Source organism: Camellia sinensis, chromosome 1 (assembly GCF_055761805.1).
Source record: "Camellia sinensis isolate YWXY chromosome 1, ASM5576180v1, whole genome shotgun sequence".
Lineage (NCBI taxonomy): Eukaryota > Viridiplantae > Streptophyta > Magnoliopsida > Ericales > Theaceae > Camellia > Camellia sinensis.
The window spans coordinates 253539249-253565006 of NC_138961.1; the positions used below are offsets into that span (position 1 = coordinate 253539249).

The 25758-nt window shown below is 35.2% G+C and overlaps 2 protein-coding genes across 3 annotated transcripts; one reads left to right on the forward strand and one right to left on the reverse strand.

Moving 5' to 3' along the window:
• Positions 1-5599: 5599 nt before the first annotated feature.
• LOC114298318 (transcription factor ICE1) lies at positions 5600-12603 on the forward strand. Of its 2 annotated transcripts, XR_014349177.1 has the most exons (5): positions 5600-6851; positions 7173-7421; positions 10437-10607; positions 11074-11239; positions 12402-12603. XR_014349177.1 is itself a non-coding variant. In XM_028242898.2 (4 exons), exons 1-4 carry the CDS (start codon positions 5673-5675, stop codon positions 11149-11151), a joined length of 1677 nt encoding a protein of 558 aa, XP_028098699.2. In that variant the 5' UTR covers positions 5612-5672; the 3' UTR covers positions 11152-11420. The 2 variants fall into 2 exon arrangements, 1 of the variants encoding a protein (XP_028098699.2); XM_028242898.2 differs by lacking the exon at positions 12402-12603 and having other exon boundaries at positions 5612-6851; positions 11074-11420.
• Positions 12604-15714: 3111 nt separating this feature from the next.
• On the reverse strand, positions 15715-18039 carry LOC145823136 (uncharacterized). Its single transcript, XM_082922408.1, has 6 exons — positions 17552-18039; positions 17314-17482; positions 16603-16786; positions 16391-16509; positions 16040-16304; positions 15715-15869 (listed from the first exon to the last, which is right to left on the reverse strand). The coding sequence occupies exons 1-6, from the start codon at positions 18037-18039 to the stop codon at positions 15715-15717; spliced, it is 1380 nt and encodes a 459-aa protein (XP_082778534.1).
• Positions 18040-25758: the final 7719 nt, after the last annotated feature.

A 25758-nucleotide genomic window follows, 5' to 3' on the forward strand; every position in this document is an offset into this window, starting at 1 on the left:
TGCTGGAGCTCTGAGGTTGAATATCGAAGTGGCAGTAGGAGTTGGAGTTTGGGGGAGGTCTTGTATGTATAAGCAAGAGGGAGTCCGCCCAAATTCAAATTCTGGCAAAAACGGCGGGTTGGCTGCCCGATGACCAATGGCAGGCCGCCACGTGTCCCCATTTATGGCTACGTCAGGACTGAAGCGACGGGTTGAAAAGACGAAGAGCCAACCGAGCTACTTTCGACGAGAACAGGTCAGCCGAGGAATATAACCGGTCAAGTCTGCAGACAATTACGTCAACTAGCCCGGTCGAGGCTTGGCGTCTTGAAGACCGGAGAAATGTTATCTCGGTCGAAGTGAGTAATCCCAGTCACGCTTCCGCGGACGGAATTAAGGGGCAATTGAGAGGGTGAATTGTGATCTGGAGTTGGGCCGAGGTAACGGCCGAGCAAGTTGAGGGCCCAACGGTGCATGGGTCCGAAATGATCGACTTTTTGCCCAAAGTGGGCTGCCAGAACTTGGGCCGGGCAGAGTACGGGCTGAGTGTCACCCCGGACCGGACAGAAACTGCTCGGTAAGGCAGTGCTCGGTCGGACCAGGATGCTCGGTCCGAGGATGGCCAGAGTCGGATTGGCCGAGTGACCGGTGCCCAGGAAGGCGTGGACAACCGAGGAAGTTGAGTGGCCGGTGCCCGGAAAGGCGTGGTCAGCCGAGGAGACTGTATGACCGGCAGGAAGGCCGATCAAAGTAAGTATCCGGGCTAGGCTCGGCCGGGATGCCGCTTAGCCTGGTCCTCCGTGTGTTTATCCGGTTAGGCGCATGAAGTATGAAGCATGGTATGACCGAGGTAGGGCAGCTCGGCTGCCGAGCTCCAGCTGTGATGACAGGCAGTTGAGATTAGGTGATGAATGGCATGGTTTATGCTGACAGATGGGATAGTAGAGCCACGTGTCAAGAGATGACAGGGAGTGGATATGGGGCTCAGTAGGTATATAAGCATGTCTGCGCCCCCCATACGCGACACACGAACACTTTTGTAAGGAATTCTTACACTCAAATACTCTCTCCCTTCTCTCTATCCATCCTAAGGTGTGTGCTAACTTGACCGTCGGAGGGTTTTTCCGGCCACACACCGCCGGGTAGCTCACCATTACTTGCTCGCAGGTGATCGGACGTCGACGGAGCTCGGAAGAAAGGAGTACAGGCTTGCCGGAATATTTGCTCCCCGTACACTCATAATAACACTTTAATACATTAAGAACAAATATAAAAAAAAATTCTTGAAAAGTCCGACACATATGATTATTATGAAAATATTAAACTTTAATATAATATAATAAAAAAAAACATTTACTTCATTGAAAAGTCCAACACATATGATTATTATCAAAATATTAAACTTTAATATAATATAAAAAAAAAAGACATTTAAAAAAAAAATTAAAAATCACAATTCACACACACACACATATATATATATATATATATAATTGTAAACATAATAAAATAGGAAGGTATTCATATCTACACGTTTTTTTTTATAAGATCTCCTCCATTATAATAAAATAGCACTTTATTTCTCTTATCTTATAATCTATATACATATATATATATATATATTATATATTATTATCTATACTATGTGCCTGTTTGGTTTAGCTTACAGCTTATAGCTTATAGCTTATAGCATTTTGGAAGTCAAAAATCAGCTTATTCTTTGAGTGGAGCAGGAGATGCTTAATTTATAAGTCAGAAATCAGCTTATGTTCATAGTTATAAGCTATAAACTGTTTAGGCATAAGCTATAAGCATTTTCCCACAGCTCTACCAAACAGGGCCATATATTAAGCAAAATGGAGTTTATAACCCCAAGCCTTGTGGGAGCTCCAATCTTCCAATCTAAATTTTTTGATTTTTTTATTTAACAAAAAAAAAACCTTAGCATTTATTAACTTCTCCCAACCTCTAAGTCTTACCCTCATAGTAACACTTTAATACATTAAGAACAAGCATAATTTTTTTTTTTTGGTTGAAATTTAACACATATGAATTCTTTAAAAAGTTCTAACACATGATTATTATCCCTCATAATAACACTTTAATGCAATAAGAACAAACACAAAAAAAAAAATTATTGAAAAATCCAACACATATGATTATTTTCAAAATATTAAACTTTAATATAATATAATAAAAAAAAGAAGATATTTAATTCCTTGAAAAGTCTAGCACATATGATTATTATCAAAATATTAAACTTTAATATAATATAAAAAAGAAAAAAAAGAAGACATTTAAAAAAAAAATTTAAAAATCGCAATTCACATATATAGATAATTGTAAATATATTAAGAAAAATGGGGTTTCTAAACCCCAGGCCTAGTGGGAGCTCCAATCTCTCAATCTTAATTTTCTAAATTTTTGATTTAAAAAAAATGTTAGCATTTATTAATTTGGTCAAAATTCCCTGATCATCATTTATTAACTTTTTCCAATCCACATATCTGCATTTATTAATTTGGTCAAAATTCCTGTTTAGTATTTAAAATCCCCTCATACAAATAATTATAGTTAGCCCATGCATAGTTACTGCAGTAACCTTTTTAATTTATCCTGTACACTATGGTTAGTAATAAGATTGTTAAATTATTTTTATAAAAAATCTTAAAAAACATAATTTATATATTAAAAAAAATTAAAACAAATATAAATATCTATAATTATCCCGTGCATAGCACGGGTGATAGGCTAGTATATGTATTAATTATAGCGGAGCAGAGCGGTTTCGAAGGCGGATTATAAATTTTAAAATTTAAACTACGATTAGTGGATAGAGCGGTGTGAATCGATGCAGTTTTAATAAATTGAGCAGTATTTTGCACATCTCTAATAACAACTGCAAAAGCCAAAGTATGACAGATTAGATTGATTTGGATTCTCCAATAGCATGCTATAGCAGTTGTCAAATTTGGTATAAGTTTTGGCAAATGTCAAATCTATTAGCTCAGTCAAAACCAACTGATTTCTTACATTCATTTCCTCTTTGCCTTTCTCTTCCTTTCCCAGAAAAATCTCCCAAAAACAGATTGATTATTATTTTTATTTAAAATGAAATTCACCACAAAAATAAATAAATAAATAAATAAACATAAATCACCAACAAACCCTTCAATTTTTTTTTTTTTTTTACTTTTTTGAAAACAAATTTCACCAAATTTTTGTTAAATGTCATAATCTTGGTTGAGATTGTACCAAAATGACTTTGCACCATTGAAACACTATTATTATAATTTGATAATTTACTGTTGTAGCATGTCAAATTATAATTTTGACAATGCTATAATAACAATTATCATTAGAGATGTTCTTACTCAGGTGATATCTTTTTTTGTCAAACAAAAAAGGGAAAGACTATTATACACATCATACATTATTAATATTAAGATCTCTTTTGGCAACCCAAAAAAAAGTTACATTTTTTTTTGTTTTTAGTGATTTTTAAAAAAAATTATGTCACATTTTTTTCCTTTATCCGTCCGTCTTTTTCGAGACAAATTTTAGAAATATATTTTTTTGGAAATTTCAAAAAAAAAGAAGAAGTTAAAATAAGTCAAAAATTTTTTTTACTTATTTTCGTTTATTTTTATCTTTTTAAATTTTTTTAGCATTTTTTTCAAAAAATTAAATCAAGAAACTTAATTTTTTTTTAAAAATCAATAAAAAACGAAATAAGCACCAAAAAAACAAAAAAAACAAAAAAATAATTAAATTCCAAAACAACCCTAAGTGGGAAAGTTATTTACTCTGTTGACACTAGGGATGGCCACGGGGTGGGTTTAGCCATTCCCCACCCCGGTTCCAGCCGACAAATCCACCCCCGCCCCTGTTACGGGTGGAATTTTTCAACCCCACCCCTACGGATACCCAATACCCGCGGATAACCGATCACATTTCAAATAGTCAAAAAAATTAAGAATCATTTAAATTCTTAACACACTAAAATATATATTTTTTATTTTCATATATATAAACATCGAGACTTCTAAGATTATTATTTATTTATATTTAAACAAAATAAAAAACTTTTAATATTATTTTATATCTAATTATATTTTATATATATATATTATTTATTTATATATTATTAATTATATTGAGCGGATTTGGATCGGAGGAAGCGATACCTGCTTCTATCTCATCCATTTTGCGAGTGACCAAAATATAACAACTCCGCTACGTAGCTTGAATTATCAACGACTCGAATGGCCCAAAATCTCAAAATAACGTCGTTTTGGGATTTTTTTTTTTATCTTAGCGGTAAGATTTATTCTCTTATCGGTAAGATAATTTTTCCGTACCAAGTCTGAGTCATTCTCTTACCGGTAAGAATGTCAAAACGACGTCGTTTTAGCACTCGGGGCATTCGAGCTCTCACGCATTTTCCAAAATATAATACACTCTTGTCCTACGTAAATATCAAAATAGGTAAAATCCATCCCATTCAAACGAGTACGAACCAACTCTGTGGATTGAATTTCAAGCGCCATCCCTAGTTAACACTTAGGCTCCGTTTGTTTGGGATTATTGGGAGGGGATTGGAATTGATAGTGAGGTGGAACTCACTATATGAGATGTTTATTTTGAGAGATGGAGAGGGGACTTCTAATCCCTTAGTATTAGGATATACCTTGGAAGGGGGATTGAGATGGAAGAGGTAGATGTGGTATTAGAAAAATAGTCCTAATGACTAAATTTTTTTATTTTATTTATTTATTTATTACATGTTGGGTATTTTTTTTGAATATTAATGTTTAAATTTTTTGTATTTTTTTGTTAAGTAAAAATCATTGTTTTTGTTTGTTTTATTTTTTTTTTTTGAAATTTTTTATTTTTTTAATTTTTTTTACATATTGGACTTTTTTTTAACATTAATGTTTAATTTTTTATATTTTTTATTATTTTATATAAAAATAATTTAACAATCTCTACACTAACAATTATTATCAAAACAAACACAATTTTATTTAGTCCCCTCACTAACAATCCTTTTATTATGAATTCCTTCCATTCTATTTCTAAAAATAAACGGGGCCTTATGAGCTCATTTGGAAAAGAGAGTTTGAGACTTTTTTAGTTAAAATAATCACAGAAAAAACAAAATAAATTTTTTAATTTAATAAGACAAAATATTATATTCAATCCATAATTATTACATTCTTTTTTATAAAAAGAAAAAATCAAAAAAATCTTCTCAAACAAGATTTTTAGCCTTAAACTTAAATAACTAAAAAACTAAAAAACAAACTAGCCTTACTTCCCAAACCGACACCAAAATTGCTCAAACTTGGAATCACGCCCAAGATACGCATCCATCTATCTATCAATGTTGTCAAATTGGTAATCTCAAAAGGCAACCTTCTCTTCTCTTTTTCTCTGCCACTGCACATCCCCCTTTTTTTTTTTTTTTTTTTCCACTGAGGATCCTTTAGAGTGAAATTTTTTTAAAATTTTCTAGAGTGTTACACTGTGTGGTTGAGATTTACTGGCAAGTCACATCAGAAAAATTGATATGACTTGTCACTAAATCTCAACCACACAATGTACCACTCTAGAAAATTTTAGAGAAAAATCTTCTGAACATATTAAAAAAAAGACGAAAAAGCAAAGCAGTGGGAGAGAGAGCAAAAAAAATGCATCCGAGGGTTAACAATGGCATGGGTTGGATGGAAGGAGAGGAAGACGATGCAGTTTCTTGGAGCAGAAACAACAACAACCACGAAGGAGAGACCGAGGACGCAGACTTGAACCACCCTTCTCTCTCTACTTTCAAATCCTTTCTCGAAAGTGATTGGTACATGAACAATGCTATAATCATGAACCCAGACTTCCAAACCATCCCAGAATTCAAAGATATGAACATGAACATGAACATGAACATGACCTTCTCTTCTTCTTCTTCTTCTAATCACCCAACTACTGTTCCTGCTGATAATCTTCTCTTACAGCAGCCAAAGCCAATGGACTCCTCCTCCTCCTGCTCTCCCTCTCAAACATTCAACTTCGACCCATCACTCTCTCACCCATTCTTGCCTCCTCCCTCATCTTGCTTTTCTTCACTCTTCAATGTTGTCTGTAACAACAACAACAACCCTTTTGAAAACGGCTTCGATTTGGACTGTGACACTAATTTTCTTGAAAATCATAATTGTGATTCCCCCATGTTGATGGGTTTCAATGGTCTGAGTTGGAGTTCTTCTGAGTTTCCAGCAACCCGTTTGGTGCAGATTTCTGACAACAACGCTGCAATTGGTTTCGAGGGTTCTTCTTCTGGGGATGGGGATGCTCCGTTTCTGAACAGGTCTAAGGTTTTGAGGCCTCTTGAAATTTTACAACCTGTTGGACCTCAGCCCACTCTCTTTCAGAAGAGAGCTGCTTTACGACAAAGCTCTGCGGCCGGAGCCATTAATTTGGGGAATTTGGACTGGAGGAGGGGCACCGAGGTTTCAGCAAGAGCTGATGGAAATTGGGGAAAGAGACTGGACGATGGAGAATTGGAGAAGAAGAGGAAGATAAACGATGAAGATGAATTTGAGGAAGCCAGTATTGATGCGTCGGGACTTAATTATGATTCTTCTGATGAGCCTTTTGAGAACAAGAAGGTGGTTGAGAGTGAGGATACCAACAATGGTGGGAATAACAATTCCAATGCTAACACCACCGTCACTACTGTTGTTGTTGGAGATGATCAAAAGGAAAAGGGAAAGAAAAAGGGGCTGCCAGCCAAAAATTTGATGGCTGAGAGGCGGCGAAGGAAAAAGCTCAATGATAGGCTATACATGCTTAGGTCTGTTGTCCCCAAAATCAGCAAGGTATGAATATATCTATAAAAATGAGTTTCTAACTCTCTCCTGTGCTCTGCTAACTTTACACCACTGAGTGTGTTTTGAATTTAACCCAGTTATGATGATTTATGGTAATTTTTTCCCAAAAATACAAAGGAATTCAGGGCTAATCCTAAGAATTTTTAGACAATATTTTAAATATCTTGTACTAAAGCCTGAAGTGAGTTTCTTTAGTGCAGGAAGGCATAGATAGTTTTGGACCTCATAGAGACCTTCATCAAATTATTTGTGATTTGAATTCACAATCGTATTGCACAACTGATTGTTCTCATTATGTGATGTCTGCAGATGGATAGAGCTTCAATACTTGGAGATGCCATTGAATACTTGAAGGAGCTTTTGCAAAGGATCAATGATCTCCACAATGAACTTGAGGCAACCCCACTGGCACCAGGATCTTTGCCGCCACTGCCACTGCCACCGCCACCAACAAGCAGCTTCCATCCATTGACACCCACCCCACCGACCCTTCCATATCGTATCAAAGAAGAATTATGCCCAAGTTCATTGCCCAGCCCTAAAAACCAACCTGCAAGGGTAATTTCATTAATGTAGAAATTGGCTTACTGAGTTGGTCAGTCTTGAATATTGATGTCTTATGAGTTCTTACCTTCTCGTTTTGCCTGAGTTTTGAGTTAGGCATTTTTAAGTGCATGGATGCTCATAAACTGTTTCTTTTTTATTAATTTTTTATTAATTTTTTTTTTCCAAAAAAAGAAAGTGGGGGAGCGGGGGGGTGTTATTTGGTCCAATTACCAGAAATGGTTTCTCTGAAACGTATTATCAGAAGACGGAAATGCTGTGTTTGGTTAAGAGATTTGGAGAATGATTTGAAAAGGAAAAGAGAAAATGTGTGTGAAATTAAGTGAAATATAGGTAATATAGATATATTTTATTCACATTTCACCAAATTTTTCTTTTTTTCTTTTCAAATCCTCTGCCGAAATACAGCGTAAAAGCTTTTGAGAGCAAGGTGTTTTTTGCCATTTTATCATCCCCAAGTCCCAACTAGAAGCATAGAATGGAAAAGTTCGTTCTGGTGTTTCCTGAAAATTGGTGCTTTTAAACTGATTATTTTTATAATGGTTTATGATACCAACGAACAAAACAATTTTTCTTGTGTTGTATTATGCTATCTCTAACTCTAGTCTCTGCCAATTATGCCCTTTCTGTCTTTGTCGAGCGGTGCTCATGAACTTCGGAAACTATGACAGATTAATAAATGTATGTTCATTGGACCCGGGATCGGATATATAAATTAGAGTATATAAATCTTTTTATATTTGGTGTTATATATATAATTTATGATTGTGTTAATAACTGATTTAGGTTTCGTTTGAGAACAAATTATTTTAGTGACTTTTTGACAATAACTAATATATTTGGAATGATTTTTTGATTTTTTATGAAAAGATATGCAAAAAATAGAAAGAATAATGAATCTTTTAACTTTTTGGTACAGATTATAGACTTTTTAATTTTTGTATTAACTTTTTGATTTTTTAGCTAAAACACTCGTATGCCATACGAGGTCTTAGTGTTGTTTTGTTATTTATGTCGTTTCCTAAATTGTATCATGAATCTATTATATATATATGGTCTCTATCTCATTGATTGGTAAGTCAAATAATTTTTTTTATTCTTTTTGGTATCAGAGTTAGGTTAAGTACCTAGTAATTTTGCTTCACCGGCGGGCGGCAGCCTTACCTTGGCCACCCGTCGGACCTCAACCCATGCTACTGTCATATTTTCTTTCAATATCACTTCGTGGTGATCTCTTCCTCTATCTACTAGTTTATTCCTATCCCAAATATCTCTATCATATATTTTTTTTTTATTTGCAATCCATTTTTTTCTTTGTGTTTCTGTTCCACTTTGTGTTTTCTTCTATTTCAATCTCAAATAGGTTTCTATCTTCAAACATATTTGACTTTGAGGGAAGTATTATACCTATGTCATGGTGAGCATGGTGATATACCATGTGAACCACCTAAGTCGCCCCATCTGGTGCACAACCCAAGTTGTCCCTCTAGCACACAACCGAAGTCGCCCCCTTGGTGCACCACCTAAGTTGTCCCGTCTGGTGCACAACTAAAGTCGCCCCCTCTAGCGCACTACCAAAGTTGGCCCCTGGTGCACTTTCTAATAAGCCACCCCTTAGCGCACTCAGTCATCTATTTGCTATCATCATTCAGCAGCACATCATAAGTTATGTGTGTGTCATGCTTGCTGGTTCAACATCCAGTTCTCAACATCGGTCCAATATGATCCCTTTAAACCGTCTCAACATTGATTCCGGTTAGTCTCTACAATGGTTCGACATAACCCCTTAAACTGTCCTGACATTTATTTCGGTTAGTTCCTACAACGATCCAGCATGACCTTAAATTGTCCTGACATTAGTTCCGATCAGTTTTTATAATGATTCGACACGACCATAAATTATCTCTCGACATTAGCTCCGGCCTTTGATGCCTTCTAGGGTCTTGCTGGCTGCCGACCAGGGTATTTCTTGGCCATAGATACTGCGGAAGCTCTTTCAAGGCAATTTCGTCCCTGTTTTTTTTTTTCTTTCTAGGATGTGGTGTTGATGTATTAAGTAATTTTTGGCCTTTTTTATTTAGTGGATTACGAGATTTGTTTGGTAGCATTTATTTGGACTAGCTATTGAGTTTTCTTGAGCCTCTTTTAATCATCCATTAGCAAACTGCGATTGTTGAATATTTTCACACCAATTTGAGGGGGAGTGATGAATATAGAAATTAAAGTACATATAATTTTTTTATTTTTAGTATTATGTGTATAATCTGTGATTGTGTCAATCATTGATTTAGTATTGTTTTCTATTTCTTATTTATATCGTTTCCTAAATTATATCATGAATCTATTATATAGACATGATCTCCACTTCATTGATTGATAAGTCAAATGATTCTTTCCATTCTTTTCTGGGATGGGACTAATTTATCAATGACATTGACTCGGAGTGTGGTTTCAATGCCATGATCCTAAAGAAAATGAATTAAAACATTTGTGTAGGTGCTCAAATGGGTATTTGTCTCATTATAGATATTGGCGTGAACCAAAGTTGCTAAAAAAATTAAAAATTGGAGTATGCTTTTGTTGTATATTTGGATTTTTCCTGGTCGGTTGAGTGTTAAGAATTCAGTTTTATGTTTGATTAATTTCTATATGAAGGTTAATGTAGTACTGATGAATAAGTTGTTTACGTCCTTTGACAAACAATTGGATCCTATGGTTCAATCATTTTGTTACACAGGACACAGCTTGTCCTAGTGGAATGCCCAGTGAAATGTCCCATGCTTGTGGTAATTGGATATTTTCATATATGAAATTGGTGGTGCTGTTTATGTGATCAAAGAGTTAATTGGAGTCCATTTGTTTAAAACACTAATCCTTTGCTAGACAAGACTAAAGTGTTTCATAGCCTTGTTAAGCATATCATTTAATGTTTACCAAAAATCAGCTTGTACGATTACTGCAGGAAATTCCTTTTGTTCTTCTCAAGAAAATTCTGTGCATGTTGTGTAGGTTGAGGTTAGGGTAAGAGAAGGGAGGGCTGTGAACATCCACATGTTCTGTGCCCGCAGACCAGGTCTCTTGCTCTCCACCATGAGGGCTCTGGACAACCTTGGGCTGGACATTCAGCAAGCCGTCATCAGCTGTTTCAATGGGTTTGCTTTGGATGTATTTATAGCTGAGGTATATGGATCTTATTCTGTCATTATCCTTTTAAGCTTCATTTGCTTCTAAAAAAAAATCATATCCTTTGCTTGATGAAAGTAACTGGATAGAATTTATCCTTTAAGAGAGAGAGAGAGAGTAACGTGATAGAAGATCAATCACAAGTTATAACTAGCATTCAATGCAATGATTTGTTATCTAATCTCCTCCATATGCCAGATGCTTGCATCCTTTTCCACATTCGGAACTAGCAAAGTCCACAATTTTATGGGGTCCAACCTAAAATGAGTTGCCAAACCTCGCTGATCTTTTATTTTTGCTATACCTATGAAATTTTATGGACCGACTTTAAATACATCACTCCCTTTTCCTGGGTTTCTACTTTGTGGTAGAGGCCTAATCAGAATGTATTTGATTTATTTTCCATGGTTTGGGATCTTTAACCCAGTGTGTAGTATTGGTTTATATTTTGTTTTATCACCAGCAATGCAGGGAAGGCCTAGAAGTTGTACCCGAGCAGATCAAAGCAGTACTTCTGGACTCGGCTGGTTTCCAGTTGTAGCTTTGCTCTCCGACATTTGAATTTGCAAAGCGGTGCGGTGGAGAAAATTTCATGGGATAGTCCGATGATATGGAACTGATAAATCCAAGTAGGTTCACCACACGTTCAACCAGGTCTCTGTATTAGGTTGGATTATTGATAGATAGTGTACTTCTCTCCAGCATTATGCTTGGAAGTAGTACTTGATTGATGCAGTAGTGTTGCCTCCAGTAACTTGAGTTTTTCTTTCTTTATTTATTTTTAAATAAGATTCTGTGGGTTTAGTTTGAGTTTCTGGATTAAGTTTTTTGAAAATTAAGCTTTTTGATTTTTGTGTTTTTTTTGTTTTTAGTAAATGTTTTTAAAATTTTAAATATTTTTTTTTAGTTTTTTAGATGCACCTTACTTAGATGTATTTAAAAAGTAAAAAATTTATGAAAAAATATTTTAAAAAATTAATAAATACATAAAAATATAAAAAAATGTAATTTTTTTATTTTTGGTATTTAATGAATTTTTTAAAGATTTTTGTACAATTTTTTTACTTTTTAAGTATATTTATGTTAGGTGTGTCTAAAAAATAAAAATTGCTTAAAATATTAAAAAAATTCAGTAAAAACAAAAAAATACGAAAAATAAGAAAATAGAATTTTTTGAAAAATGTTTTTGAAAAAATAGAACCAAGCAAGCTGATTGTTTTTCCATTTTTGCTGGCTTTTCTTGCTTGCTTGTTTGTTTGTTTTTAATTTTTAATTTTTTTTAAGTTTTTCTAAACGGTGGTGATACATGCACTAATTAATGTACACATTAGTGTATCAATTAGTGTTATGTCATTATTATTAACTCCACCTATTATACAAATTACAAATATCTAAAGCCTCTAAAATTATATCTCATCACTTGTTAATATACTAGTTAGTAGACTAATTGATACATATAACATTATTCATTGTGTTTTTTTTATTTTTTGTTTTTCGTGTTTTTTTTTTTATTTTTAGTTAATATTTTTTAAATTTTAAGCAATTTTTTTACTTTTTTAAATGTACCTTACTTAGATGTATTTAAATAATAAATATTTGTGAAAAAATATTTTTTAAATTTAATAAATACACAGAATATGAAAAATGTATTAAATTTTTGTATTTTTTAATAATTAGTGTATTTTTTTTATAAAAAAAATCACAAATATTATACTTTTTAAGATCCGCCCATTAGAATAATCAGACACATAGCTAACTTTTTTTTTTCCTCTCTGTTTTGTTTGCCACCAGGGACGGACGACCAACAGGGCCACGGCCCCGCTCAAATAAAAAAATATTATTAAAATATATTACTTTTAAATTTAATATTAATAATAAATAATTGTTTAAGCAAAGATGGTCCCCACTGTTGCTTTTGTCATTGTTAAATGCGTCCCACCGGAAAAATGGATTGATTTTTTGATTTATTGACTATTTAGTCTGAGATTAAAAAGTTTAGTTTGGAAAAAAATTTTGATTTTTTTTAATTTTTTAAATTTTTTTGTGAGAGAAAGAATGTAATAATTATGGGTTGAATATGATGTTTTATCTTATTAAGCTAAAAAATCTATTTTGTTTTTTGTGACTATTTTAACTCAAAAAACCTCAAAACCAACTTGGCAAACGAAGGCTAAGTCTCTTCTTTTCATTAAAAAAAAAAAAAAAAAAAAAAAAAAAAAAAAAAAAACTGAACATAGCATAAAAAATAAAATTTAATTAAAATTTCACTTCTATTTCTTGATGAGAAAGAGACCGAAAGTAGAAAAAAAAAAAAAAAAACCTAAGAAGCGTTTTGATTTGCTGTACACCTAGGGCTGTAAATCTGACCCGACTTGGTCTATGTCGGGCCTCGCAAACTTTTGTTAAAATTTGGGTTGGGCCGGGCCGCCTCACGGGCCAAAACAATAAAGCTCAAACCCAAGCCCAGGCGCAGGGATATTTGGGCCGGCCCGATGGGCCTGAGCCTGCCCTCGGTCTTGGGCGGACCTGACCAATTTTTTTTTTAAATTTTTTTTATAAAAAAATTTCTATCAAAAATTTATTATTTTTCACTAAAAAATACACTGGGTCTCGGATAGATTGGACCTTGAACCGGATTTTGAGTAGGTTTTAAGTGAGCTAATAGGCTGGCCTACGGGCCGAGCCGGGCTGAGCTTCAAAATGATGACCCAAGCCTAGGGGCTCAGGCCCTCCTCGGGGGGTCATTTTTACACTCCTATGTACACCGTTTTATTGATTAAAAATCTATATATATATTTTTTTGAAGTCAAATCAACTTGGGAGCATAAAAAAAAAAAAAAAAAAAAAAAAGTGTTGCTTGTGCCATTAATCGTCTCATTATTACAAGTGGGAGAGTCATATTCTCTTTTATTATTATTTTTAATTTATAATACTTTTATTATTTTTTTTTTTTCTTTCAATGTCATGTTGATATAATTGTAAATTTTTTAATTTTACATATTAAGTAAAAAAAAAACATCAATTTAGGACGTATGATCTCAATTACTAGGTTTTTTTTTAATCATATTTGGAAAAATTTAATTTTATTCAGATTAAGTGTTATAAATTCAAAATTAAAATGAATTCAGACTTGTATATAATTTATGTGTTGAATCTGAATTTATGTCTTAACTCCCTGCAAATGAATTCCTCATTGCGTCGTTGTTTGCCACCAACACTTTAGTTAGTCTTGTTGGTAACTTTATTGCTCAAACCATGGTTAATACTTAGCTCTGGTTTGGTTATCATTTTAGGGATAATAAAATACAAAATGGCAACATAGGTTAAATAAACTAATAAGGCAAAATATCACATTCAACCCATAATCATTACAATTTTTTTCTTACAAAAATTAAAAAAGTCAAAAAATCCAAATCAAATGAGACTAAAACAGTAAGGTTAAAAAACTCCCAACACAAAAAAGTTGGCTATATTAGTCAATGTCAAACGAAACTTTGGACTATCTTCAATAGATCGTGCTATTTCAATTCTGTCAATACAATATTTTAGCATGTTATAGTGTTAAAAGTGTCACTGCAACTGGGCCTCGATTGGCAAATATATGTTTTAATCAAAAAGTCACTATAAGTTGTCACATTACTCTCTTTATTTTTCTACACATCTTTTAGTAAAAAATCAAAAAATTACTAAAATAATTTGTTCCAAAGCCTTAATTTCGATCATGCGTTACGATTGTGTATACCTAATCATATATATATATATATATACATATATTCACAACATCTTTAAATTTAATCTTCAATTTAAAAAACTATAATATAATAATTAATATTTATAAAAATTTGAATTTTTTTATTTAATCCAAACTTACACTAATAAATTCCTTAACAACTCTATTGGAGCAAGAAAATGAATTTTTTTTTGCTACTCTTTTCTTTTTCTACTTACTGTTGGCTTATTTTTCTTACGAAGGAAAATATCATAAATGTGAGCGTACCAATAAGGATTGAAAAATTCTTACAGATTAAATTCAAGCCAATTATCAAGCTATTGCGTTAACGGTTCTTTTGTCTCAATGAAGTGAATTTCAAAATTGCCAAGTGTTAAAGAAAAGAAGAATGAAAGAAAAACAGAAAAATGATTGAATGAACAATCAAAGTAACAATTACTTACTTCTACTCCTATGCCTTGAAAAGGAAGTGCATAAAATGCTTCAAAAAGGAAATATTAAAAATAAATGCTTTGAAAAGAAAGTACATAAAATAAAATGTGGGAAATATAAATAATAAGAAAAATATAAATCAATTGTCTTTGATTTGAGTTCTGGCCTTTACAATGTAGCCATGAATGACTATTTATAGACAAACATTTATAGGAAAAAACTACCTAAAACTATCCGCTCCTCCACCACCTCCATTTCATACTACATGATCTTCTATAACTTCATTCAACCTGTACTTCATGCTCTATATTTTGCACTTTATTCTCTATCATCTTTTCACATTTTATAACTTCTCATAACCTCAAAATAAATAAGAAGATGCTATATGTCTTGCAATTATGTCCAACACTTACACACCTACATATGAGAAATTATTTAGTGATTGTAGTTGTGGAATGTTATTCTACACCATTCATGTCAAAACGCTTGTTCTATTACTTCTTAAAAGGAGACAAAAACGAAAAGGGGGCACCACCTTATTTTTGCAGCAAATTATAAATATATTCATTGGAGATGTCATTTGCAGTGTTTTTAAAGGCGAGAGCGCAAGGCGAGGCATTTTACCCTTGTTGAGGCGAGGCGTAAGCCTTTTAAATTTTGATTTTTTTAATTTTTATAAAATACAAAATTAATTAAATATAGCATAAAAAGAGTAAAGAAAATAAGAATTGCCAAATAAAATCTTTAAAGGCCATTCTAAGCATATAACCAAAATTAATTAATTATTTCAAGTATTATAAGTGCTTTCTAAGTCATCCTCATTAATACTATAATAAAAAATTAACTTCAGTGATAGTCAAAAACTTAAATTCCAATTGTTCAATAAACAAAATAACTTAAAACTCTAATACTCTATAAACAAAGCAATAAATAAATAATAGGTCACTCTAAGTCATCCTCGTTAATATTGTCATCATCTTCGTCTGCTATATCTATAATGGGATGAGTTCCATCATCTATTCCACCAACTTCTTCCGACTCCGTGTCTTCATCCGCAAGGGTGCATCTTGCTGCCTTGCCTTTTCCTCTATCATTTCCTATACAAGAAATAGGATTTCAAATTAATTAAATAGGCACATATAATAATATATATGCAATTAGTCCATAATTGTTTAACAACTTACTTGAACCTTCACCAACTTTTTTTTCTTCGTATTCAAAGATGAGTCAACATTAATCATAGTCGTAGTTGATTGATTCTCCATACTTCTATCATATGTAGTGATAAGCACAGTCCTAATTGCTTCAGCATCGAACAATTCTTCTTCATCAAGCCAAGAAGCATCAAGGGAGAGGACAGGATCTTCTTTTTCAACAATCCATTCATCATCCGAATCAATTTCATCAATTAGTATTGAATCGATGTTTTGTCTTCTTCTGATACTCCTCTCTCTTAGTTTAGTGTTGTACTTCACATAGACCAAAGTATTCAAACGTTTGTGCTCAAGCCTATTCCTCTTTTTGGTATGAATCTAATATAATAATATAAGAAACGAAATAAGAAACATGAATATTTTATTTTATGCATAAGAAAGTTTAGGAAAGAAAGATATATTACCGACTCAAAGGTGTTCCAATTCCTCTCACATCCCGAAGCACTACAAGTTAGACTAAGTATTCGAATAGCAAATTTTGTTAACTCTGGTGTTTTGCTCCCAAAACGAATCCACCAATCAGCTACATAATTTGAAAATTGTACAAATAATTTCAATCTCGTATTTTAATTTTATAGAATGTAATTGGAAAATTATTTTCATATTGGTTTCTTACCGGGAGAACGTATCGCTCTGGAATCAATTGCAACACGACTTTCGAATTCCCTTTTTACTTGATCATAATAGTTCAATTGGATATCAGCCTTGAGACGCTCATCATAACTCAACATTCTATCCATGCACTGATACAATCCTTGTCTCACCTTCTCAACATTGGGGAAGGAATCTCGAAAGCACAGCTGAGGGTTTAGATAATAACCAGTAGCATGTAAAGGTCTATGAAGTTGCGGTGTCTACCTTGCATCTATCTTATTCCAAATTGGTCTGTACTTCGTAACATTTCCTCCACAATTGAAAGCAATCTTTTCTTTAGCCAAATCCATCAACTCATAAATGTAACCCATAGCAGGCCTTTCCTCTTAATCAACTTCTCGCAAAACACTAACCAAAGGTATTGTGCTTTTGATACAAAAAGTAACATTCGGCCAAAATTTTAGATCAAACAACACAGTTGCACGAGCCTTTACCTCTTCAACCTTTCTTGCCCAACTACTATAAGCCCACTTTTCTGAAGAAAATATAGCTTGGAGTGGTTGCTTTTGTTTGTAAAGACTTTGGAGAGTAAGATAAGCAGTGGCAAACCTGTTACTGCTGGACGGAGTAGTTCACTGTTTTTTGTAAATGATCTCATCATTGAAAGAACCCAACAATGTCCATATATAAACTTGACCACTTGCCTAGCTAACGAGAGAGTTTGGTCACAGACTTTCAATTTTTCAATGTCCTCTAACATTAAATCAATACAATGCGCAGCACATGGAGTCCAATACAACTTCTTCCTCTTCTCTATAAGTCTCGACCCAACATTGACATAGTTTGAAGTATTATCAGTAATAACTTGAACAACATTATCTTCCCCAATTTCATCTACGACACTATCAAGATAGTTAAACATCAGCTCCCCATTTTATATAGTATCAGATGCATCAATTGATTTTAAAAACCAAGTTCCAGCAGGGCTATTCACAAGAAAATTAATAAGAACTCTACTTTTCCCATCTGCCCAGCCATCAGACATAATTGAGCATTCATATTGTTTCCATGCTTTCTTATGTTCCTCCATCATGACATTTATATCCTCTACTTCTGCTTTAAGAATCCAAGTCCTCAATTCATGCATAGAAGGGGGTTTGAAACCAGGTCCATAATTTGCAATTCCATCAACTGCAGCTACCCAATACAGATCATTCACTAAATTAAATGGAAGAGCTTTACAATATATAAAACGCCCAATCTTTTGACACACATCTTTTCTTTCTTCTTGTTTCCATTTGGAGTTCAGTGTAGATTGTCGTGCTTGAAAACTAGCAAATTTATCCATTGGGCCCCTCGGTTTTGGTGCTTGTGTCATACCACCAATATCGCCTTCAATAGATTGAGAAGCACCACTCTCGCCCTTTGCTCCAGCACACATCCCAATTTCATATAGCATCTCATTACGGGCACTTTTTTGCTTAAAGAAATTTTTTAATGCGTGTTGGCATTCCAACTTTACATCTTCAGGAACTTTTGAATACGGTTTAATGCCTTTATGCGTGCCGACTAGATGATATTTAAATCGACTTACAGTACCACTACAAGTTTGATCACAAAATTTACATCTAAAATACTTTTCCCCATCAAATTCTTTTACATACTTCCAGATAAAATCTTTTCTTTGGCCTTTGGGTTCAGTCATTTTTTTTCCCCACAAACTTATCAACTGTAGCACTATATAAAAATAAACAAAAAATAAAAAAATAAAAAAAGATACTGGTTAGGTGGGATGGCAAAAATAAGAAAAGAATATTAATATTAATAATAATAAATTATAGTCTATCAAAAAAACAACAATAATAATAATAATTTTAAATAAAAGAAGGAGAAACATTAAAATAATAATATTAAGCATAATATGGTAGTCTACTACGCTGTACATATATTATATAATATACATAGTGCTTGAAACAAAGATAGATATATTATATAATATATATCCATCACAGTCGGATAGACTACTAGACTACACTGTAGCAATATTATATAACATATACAGTGCACGAAACAAAGATAGATATATTATATAATATATATACATCACAGTCGGATAGATATAAGTTATATACACATCACAAAACCAACGCGATAAGAGAGACACAGAGAAGCGATGTAGAAAGCAGATCGAGAGAGACGATGCAAAGAACAGAACGAGAGAGAGAAAGACAGAGACAGAGTTGACTCAACTCGATAGAAAGAGAGAGAGACTGCGTACCTTGAAAACCCTAGTTCGTTGAAGAAAATTAGACGACTGATTTGAAGTTGTTGGACTCTGATTTGAAGAAGATAGACTTACATGGTATTTATAACTTATTCTTGAGCAATTTCTGTTTGAATCGAAGTCATTTATAGCAATTTCCCATCAACTACTCTATCTTTCCTTTTTTGAATTTTGAAATCGAACTCTTCAAAGGCTTGCACCTTGCTATTGAAAGCGTGAAAAGCGCATGAAGCACGACAAATTCTTACGCCTCTGATTTTTACGCGTACGCATAGCTGGGGTCTCGCCCCCAAAAAGAACGCATCTGTGCGTTTTTCGTACGCCTCGCCTCAAGTCAGGCCTTAAGTCGCGCCTCGAATACGCCTTTGAAAACCTTGGTCATTTGGACATTGATGGATAAAAGAATAATAAAAAAGTATTTATTATAAGACAAAATTTCAAAGTAATATAAATTTAAAAAAAATATTTTTAAAGAAGTGATAAATTTAATAAATATTAATACTAATTATAATTATAATTATTTCTATGAATATGTAATAATTTTTTCGAAATATCACAGAATGATAATTTATCCTCATTATAATAATGCACGTGTCTTTTATTTTATTATATATTTTTTTGGACCAATGTATAAAGAGTCTTTTGAGTAGAGATCAGTAAAGTCCCGGACACCAATTTAGGATTCGTTTGAGAAAAAAAATTTTGATTGATATTTAAATTTTTTTTTTTTTTTTTTTGTCTAAATTAATTTCATTTGAATTTTTTTTTTAATTTTTTTTATAAGATAAAAAGTGAAATAATTATAATTTGAATGTAGGGAGCTTTTTTGATAAATCCATTTTCTAAGAGCTTTATTCCATCCAACCCATATTCTTTTTGACTATTCCAATTTAAAAAAAAAAAAATCAAAATGAAAACTGCGTCAAAATCCCTATTGTCCACTCATTCCATTTTCTTTGTAGGAGGAAAAGTTTGCGCTCTAACAAACACTAAAAACTGGTCAAACGCCTAATAAAGTCGCGCCGACTCAAATCAAAACCATTCAAAATTAATCCCATGAATTTGACTTTGAGATGGCCCGTTGATTAGTTGGGTTGGGTTAAATTAGTAAGCCAATTCAACTATGATAAAATTTGTCATACTGTTTTAAAAATAGATCTACCCATTCAATTTATTTATATATTATACATATACAACAATTATTTTGTATTATTTATACATATTTTTTTCTTCTAAATTTAATATTGTTAATCAAATAAAAACTCTCCTGTTATTTTCATTATATTTTATATATGAATTTTGTATTAGAATTCCAAATAAATAGTACAATTTCCTAGTAAAGAAAGTTAAAAGAAACAGTAAAATCTTCCACCGACCCACCTATTAATTTTGATAATGATGAGTGAAAAGAAAAATTAATTACTTGAGTTTGATTAATTAAAAATTAATTTATTATATAAATAAACATATTTATAAACTCAATAATTATAAATAAATTAAACTTAAACAATGAATGTATAACTATGTTCAACTTATGTCGGGTCAAATTTAAATTTATTAAATCAAACTTAAAATAGACTCGACTCGTGGTGAACCCCAACGACATCCTCCCTCTTACAAATATGACACAGGCAGACACGTTTTCCTCGCTTGTTGCCTATCGTTCCAAGCTAGCTCGGTCACTGGCGTTCCACCGGACCACAACAGAGAAAGAGAACCTCTCAACTCAAGGAATAACAACCACCCTACCTACCTAGACCACTCCACCACCACCACCTCTTCCTCTGCTTTTGACACTTCCCTTGTTCTGTTCACAGATCTGTCTGCAGGTACGTTTCGTAATTTCCATTTCAGTTATTTTTCTTTCTCCATTGGTACCCCGTTTGGGTTTGGGTTTGGGTTTGGGTTTGGCTGGTAATAAAATGCGGGAAAGTTAAAAAAATATATAAAAACTTGTCATTGTGATTGTGTTGAGATCCGGGATGCCCACTAAACAACAGTGTGTGTGTAATTTCCGACCACACTACCAAATTAGTACTCAGCTGGAGAGCACTGGCAGAATAGATTAAGCCCGAACGACCTGCAACAGAAATAAGAGATTCCGGCGGTGGTTCGTCCACCTGGGGGCACTCCGACGATCAAGTCAGTTATCTCTTAAAGATAGCAAAATGCTTAACTCACTATTCAGAATATAAATTGCGTACCTTAGACCCATGATGATGCCTCTCTTTTATAGCCAACACAAACCTAGTCCCAATAGAAGCCTAACTCCATTGGACTTAGGATTATTACTAATCTTGGACTCCCAGTAGGATTGGGACAAACTCTCTAAGAGTCTTATCCTTACCCAAATTGAAGTCCCATTCAATCCTGGACTCTTGTCCTTTATCCGCTTATCCCGGACTCCGATACCTTCAGAGATAACCTCAGCCTAGCCGAGATCACCTCGGCATCATAACCAGGACACGTGGCACCTCAGCTGACACTTCGGCGTCACCTTGGCCACGTGTTGGCACTCAAAAAATATGTCCCCACAACTGCCCCCTACGTTCTATTACCTCGGCATCCTGAGGTGATGGAACCTATATCATCATATCGTATAGCATGTCGGCTATCTTGCTCTATCATCCATGACCAGGTCCTGTAGTCTGTCTCATCAAGGCTTTTAGAACCAATAACCTAGTTTATTCGAGTTATTTAGCCGAGATCTTCCTACCAACCGAGGTCATTGCTTCATTAAACCAAAAACTCTAAGAGTTTTATCACGCGTATGAGCTGTCACGCACAACATTTCAACCGTTTCTACCACGCGTCTATCCCCCACTGGACCGTGTTCGATATGCGCCATTAAGTCGCCTTGCGCCTGCGTGCGCCGTCTGACAAATACGTTGTTCTAGGCTCATCAATTTCATTTTGCCGCTTTCATTGAGTGTGGACTCAGGCTTTCACTAGACATCCTTTTTCGAGAAGTCCCCCATTATTACAAGCTTAACCCAATGCAGTTAACCATTAACTCATACAGAGTCATTAATGGTATCATAGCCTTAGCACGCCGAGAAAATGTTAGGGTGACCTTAGCCGACATCCAATACTGCTACACCATGTGTGGCCTCAAATTAGAAAAAGGCTATGCCTACTACCTCAAACCGAGGTCTACTGAATATAAACTTGTTGCCGACCTCCCGGACTCCAACAAGGGAGCCGGAGATGATTACTTCATTGTCTCGGGCAACTGGGAGTTTGCTCCAGATGACGACCTTCACCTCTACCCTCTCAGCCGAACAGTATTCGTAGAGGGTAATGGTAAGAGCCAAGTGCTACATTTTTTTTCAAGCCTTTAATACTTCGTTCTTTCCATATGTTCTAATATCTGTTTTTCTTGCAGTTCTTCCACAACCACCAAATGACTTTCGCAAGTCCTTCTTCCCCAGCAAGGATCTTAAGAAATTGTTGGACCTGCCAGTCCACAAGCGGAGAGCTCCTTTACTGCTTAACTTCATCCCGACCTACAAGTCGGTACTTCCCGACGTCCTAAGGAAGCAGAAAAGCAAGTCTCCTCCTTCCCGCCACAACTCCACCAACAACTTCATCATCTCGGCCAGATCAGGGGTCAACCTCAGATCCAGCAGAACAACCATCTACTTTGACTCCACAGCTGATCCCACCATCCTAACGCCGACGCCAACGCCGAACTGCAATTCCTGCCGAGATGGGTCGCAAGAAGGCAGTCGCAGAAGATCTTCTAGCTGACATCCCCGACACCGTTAACGCTTAACCAGCATAATCCCAGCCTCAACCAACACCAAAGCCCAAAAGAATGAAGAAGGCCCAGCCTAAGGCAACGGTGACTCAGATTGACACTGAGGACACCTTGCCAATTTCAAAATTGGCTGAGAGCGAGAAGACCCCCTCCGTCCCGGAGAAGAGGCCCGCCGAGGCCGAACCATCCCAATCAACTCGGTTGAAGAGGCCGAGGTCTGAATCGGCAACAGCTTCGGGCTCCATGAAGTCTAACTCTCCCTGGGCCCCCCCCCCAATCACACTGGAGGACAGGTCGGTCAGAGCTGGCGATAGTGTCGATGACGTTGATGTCGGCGTTGCCCTTACTACAGCTTTGCTCCTTCTTGGAGATCTTAATCGCAACGCCGAGATGGGCCAGTATGAAAACTTCGCCTTGATGCTGCAACACTCCGTTTAAGTAAGTCCCTTCACTTGGTAATTTTCTTTCTCTATTTTTCCATACTTAGAGAATTTTTACTAACTTTTGTTCTATCCATTTTCTTTCAAGTGATCCAGTACACCCACTCCTTCTCTATGCAATCTTTTGAAATAAGGAAGGAGTTGGCCGACAAGATCAGGGAGGTTGGTGGTTTACAAAAGGCCATCAAAAGGGCCGAGGCAAAAATGAAGACCTTGTCAGATCAGGCTGCGGCTGCCATTAAAGCCAAAAACGTGACTGAGGAAAAAGCAGATGCTGCAGAGGCCATTAAGAAGGTTCTTGAGGCCGAAAAGAAAGAGGCCGAAGAAAAGACGGCCGAGGCCCAAAAAGAACTCCAAGATGCCTTAGCCACAAAAGAGGCCGAGATCAAGTCCGCCGATGAGAAGGCATACACAGAGGGGGCGGCCGACGTCAAAGAGGACTACAAAAAACAAGTGAGGCAAGCATGCAACAAGGGTTTCACCCTTGGTTGGATGGCTGCCCTCAAGAAGTTGGACGTCCTCGAGGAATTCCCCCTTAAGAATGCCGACGACCTCCCCCTGCCATTCTCGCCTACTCCAAGCCAATCCGAAGACGGTTCTGAGTCTGAAGAGAAAGCTTTGGTTAGGAAGATGAAGGACGTTACTGGGGCCAAGCCCCCTACTCTGAATGAGCAAGTCTTGGACTTGACTCAAGATAAGGAAGGTGAGGTCTCCAAAGACGCTCCTCCTGAGAAGACAACATCGGACGCGCCGATTGCCAACAAGAGCCTCGACCAAACTCTTCAAGAAATTGATGTCGAGCTCGCAGCTGAGAGGGCCGCCGAGATGTCTTCTCAGCTGTCTTCTGAACTCTAGATCCAACTAGCCATAGACGTCGAAGAGTCTTAGTTTGACATTCTTCTCTTTTTTTTTTCCCTGTACCTTGTACTTTTTTCTTTCTTTTTAAAACAGTGTAAGCTTTAATTTGGCCGACATGCCATCTTTTAAATATTAATACAACTTCCTCTCCTGAATGCTTGTATCTTTGTCTTCCTTTTACTGTCTTGTATGATTTTGTACTTAGAATAATTTGGATGTCTTCAAAATACACATTATCTGTGCGATCTTCTTGGGGTGAAATACCTCGGTTATACCCACTAACGGTTTATCTCGGCTTGGACTTAACACTTTAAACCAACATCCTTCAACATGACCTCGGTTTAACTTCAACTTGTAAATTTTTCTCAAATTTCAACAAGTGTTAAACATGACCTCGGTTTAACTTCAACTTGTAAATTTTTCTCAAATTTCAACAAGCGTTAAACATGGCCTCAGTTTCACTTCAACTTGTAAATTTTTCTCAAATTTCAACAAGTGTTAAACATGACATGACCTTGGTTTAACTTCGACTTGTAAATTTTTCTTAAATTTCAACAAGTGTTAAACATGACTTCAGTTTAACTTCAACTTGTAAATTTTTCTTAAAAATTTCAACAAGTGTTAAACATGACCTCGGTTTAACTTCAACTTGTAAATTCTTAAAATTTCAACAAGCGTTAAACTAATCTTAGCTTGTAAATTTTTCTCAAGCATCATTCTCTAGCCCTCTGTCCCCTAATGTGAACTTAAGTTCCACTTGGGTTCTCATTATGCATGTATTCCAAAAACATCGTCAAGTATCTTATCAGTCACAAGTGTAAAAAAATCAAGCTAAAACTTTATTTATTACTTCGGCTAATAACAAAGAACAAGAAAGTCTAATGATAGAAAATTTTTAGATTGCAAGTATTCCAGGGCCTTGGCAACTCTTTACCTTCATTATCTTCAAGCTGATATGCTCCATTGGGCCATTGCCCAATACCGAGATGATTCTATAGGATCCTTCCCAATTTGGGCCAAGTTTGCCTTCTTTGGGATCCTTCTTGTTGCCGACGATCTTTCTCAGGATAAGGTCACCAACTTGGAACTCTCGTGGGTTCACCTTTTTATTATAAGCCCTGGCAAGCTGCTGCTGGTATGTCCCCAGCTGAATTGTTGCTTTCTCCCTTCTCTCTTCTAAAAGATCCAGATCTCAGGCTAAAATACATCATTAGTTCCATTCTCCACTGCCTGGGTTCTGATCCCTGGGATGCCGACCTCCAATGGAATGACTGTTTCTGTGCCATAAGCCATGGCAAACGGGGATTCCCTCGTTGATCTTCTCGACGTAGTCCGATATGCCCAGAGTACACTGGGCAATTCATCTACCCACTTTTTCTTTGCTGCTTGCAGCCTCTTCTTTATCCCATCCAAGATAACTTTGTTGGACGCTTCTGCTTGTCCATTGCTTTGAGGAACACTTGGGGTCGAAAAGTAATTCTTGATTTTGAACTTTGCACATAAGCTTTTGATTAGCTTACTGTCAAATTGTGTTCTATTGTCTGCAACTATTGCTCTTGGAATCCCAAACCTAGTAATGATGTTCTTCCAGATAAAGTTTTTCACATCAATGTCTCGAATCTTGGCAAGGGGTTCAGCTTTTACCCACTTGGTGAAATAATCTGTTGCCACTAGTAAGTACTTCCTTTGTCCAGTTGCTTTGAGGTAGTTTTCCGACAAGATCCATGCTCCATTGGCAAATGGCCAAGGACTGGATATTGGGTTCAAGTCAGCTGCTAGTTGATGTATCAAAGGTGCAAACCTTTGGCACTTCTCACACTTCTTCACATAAGCTTC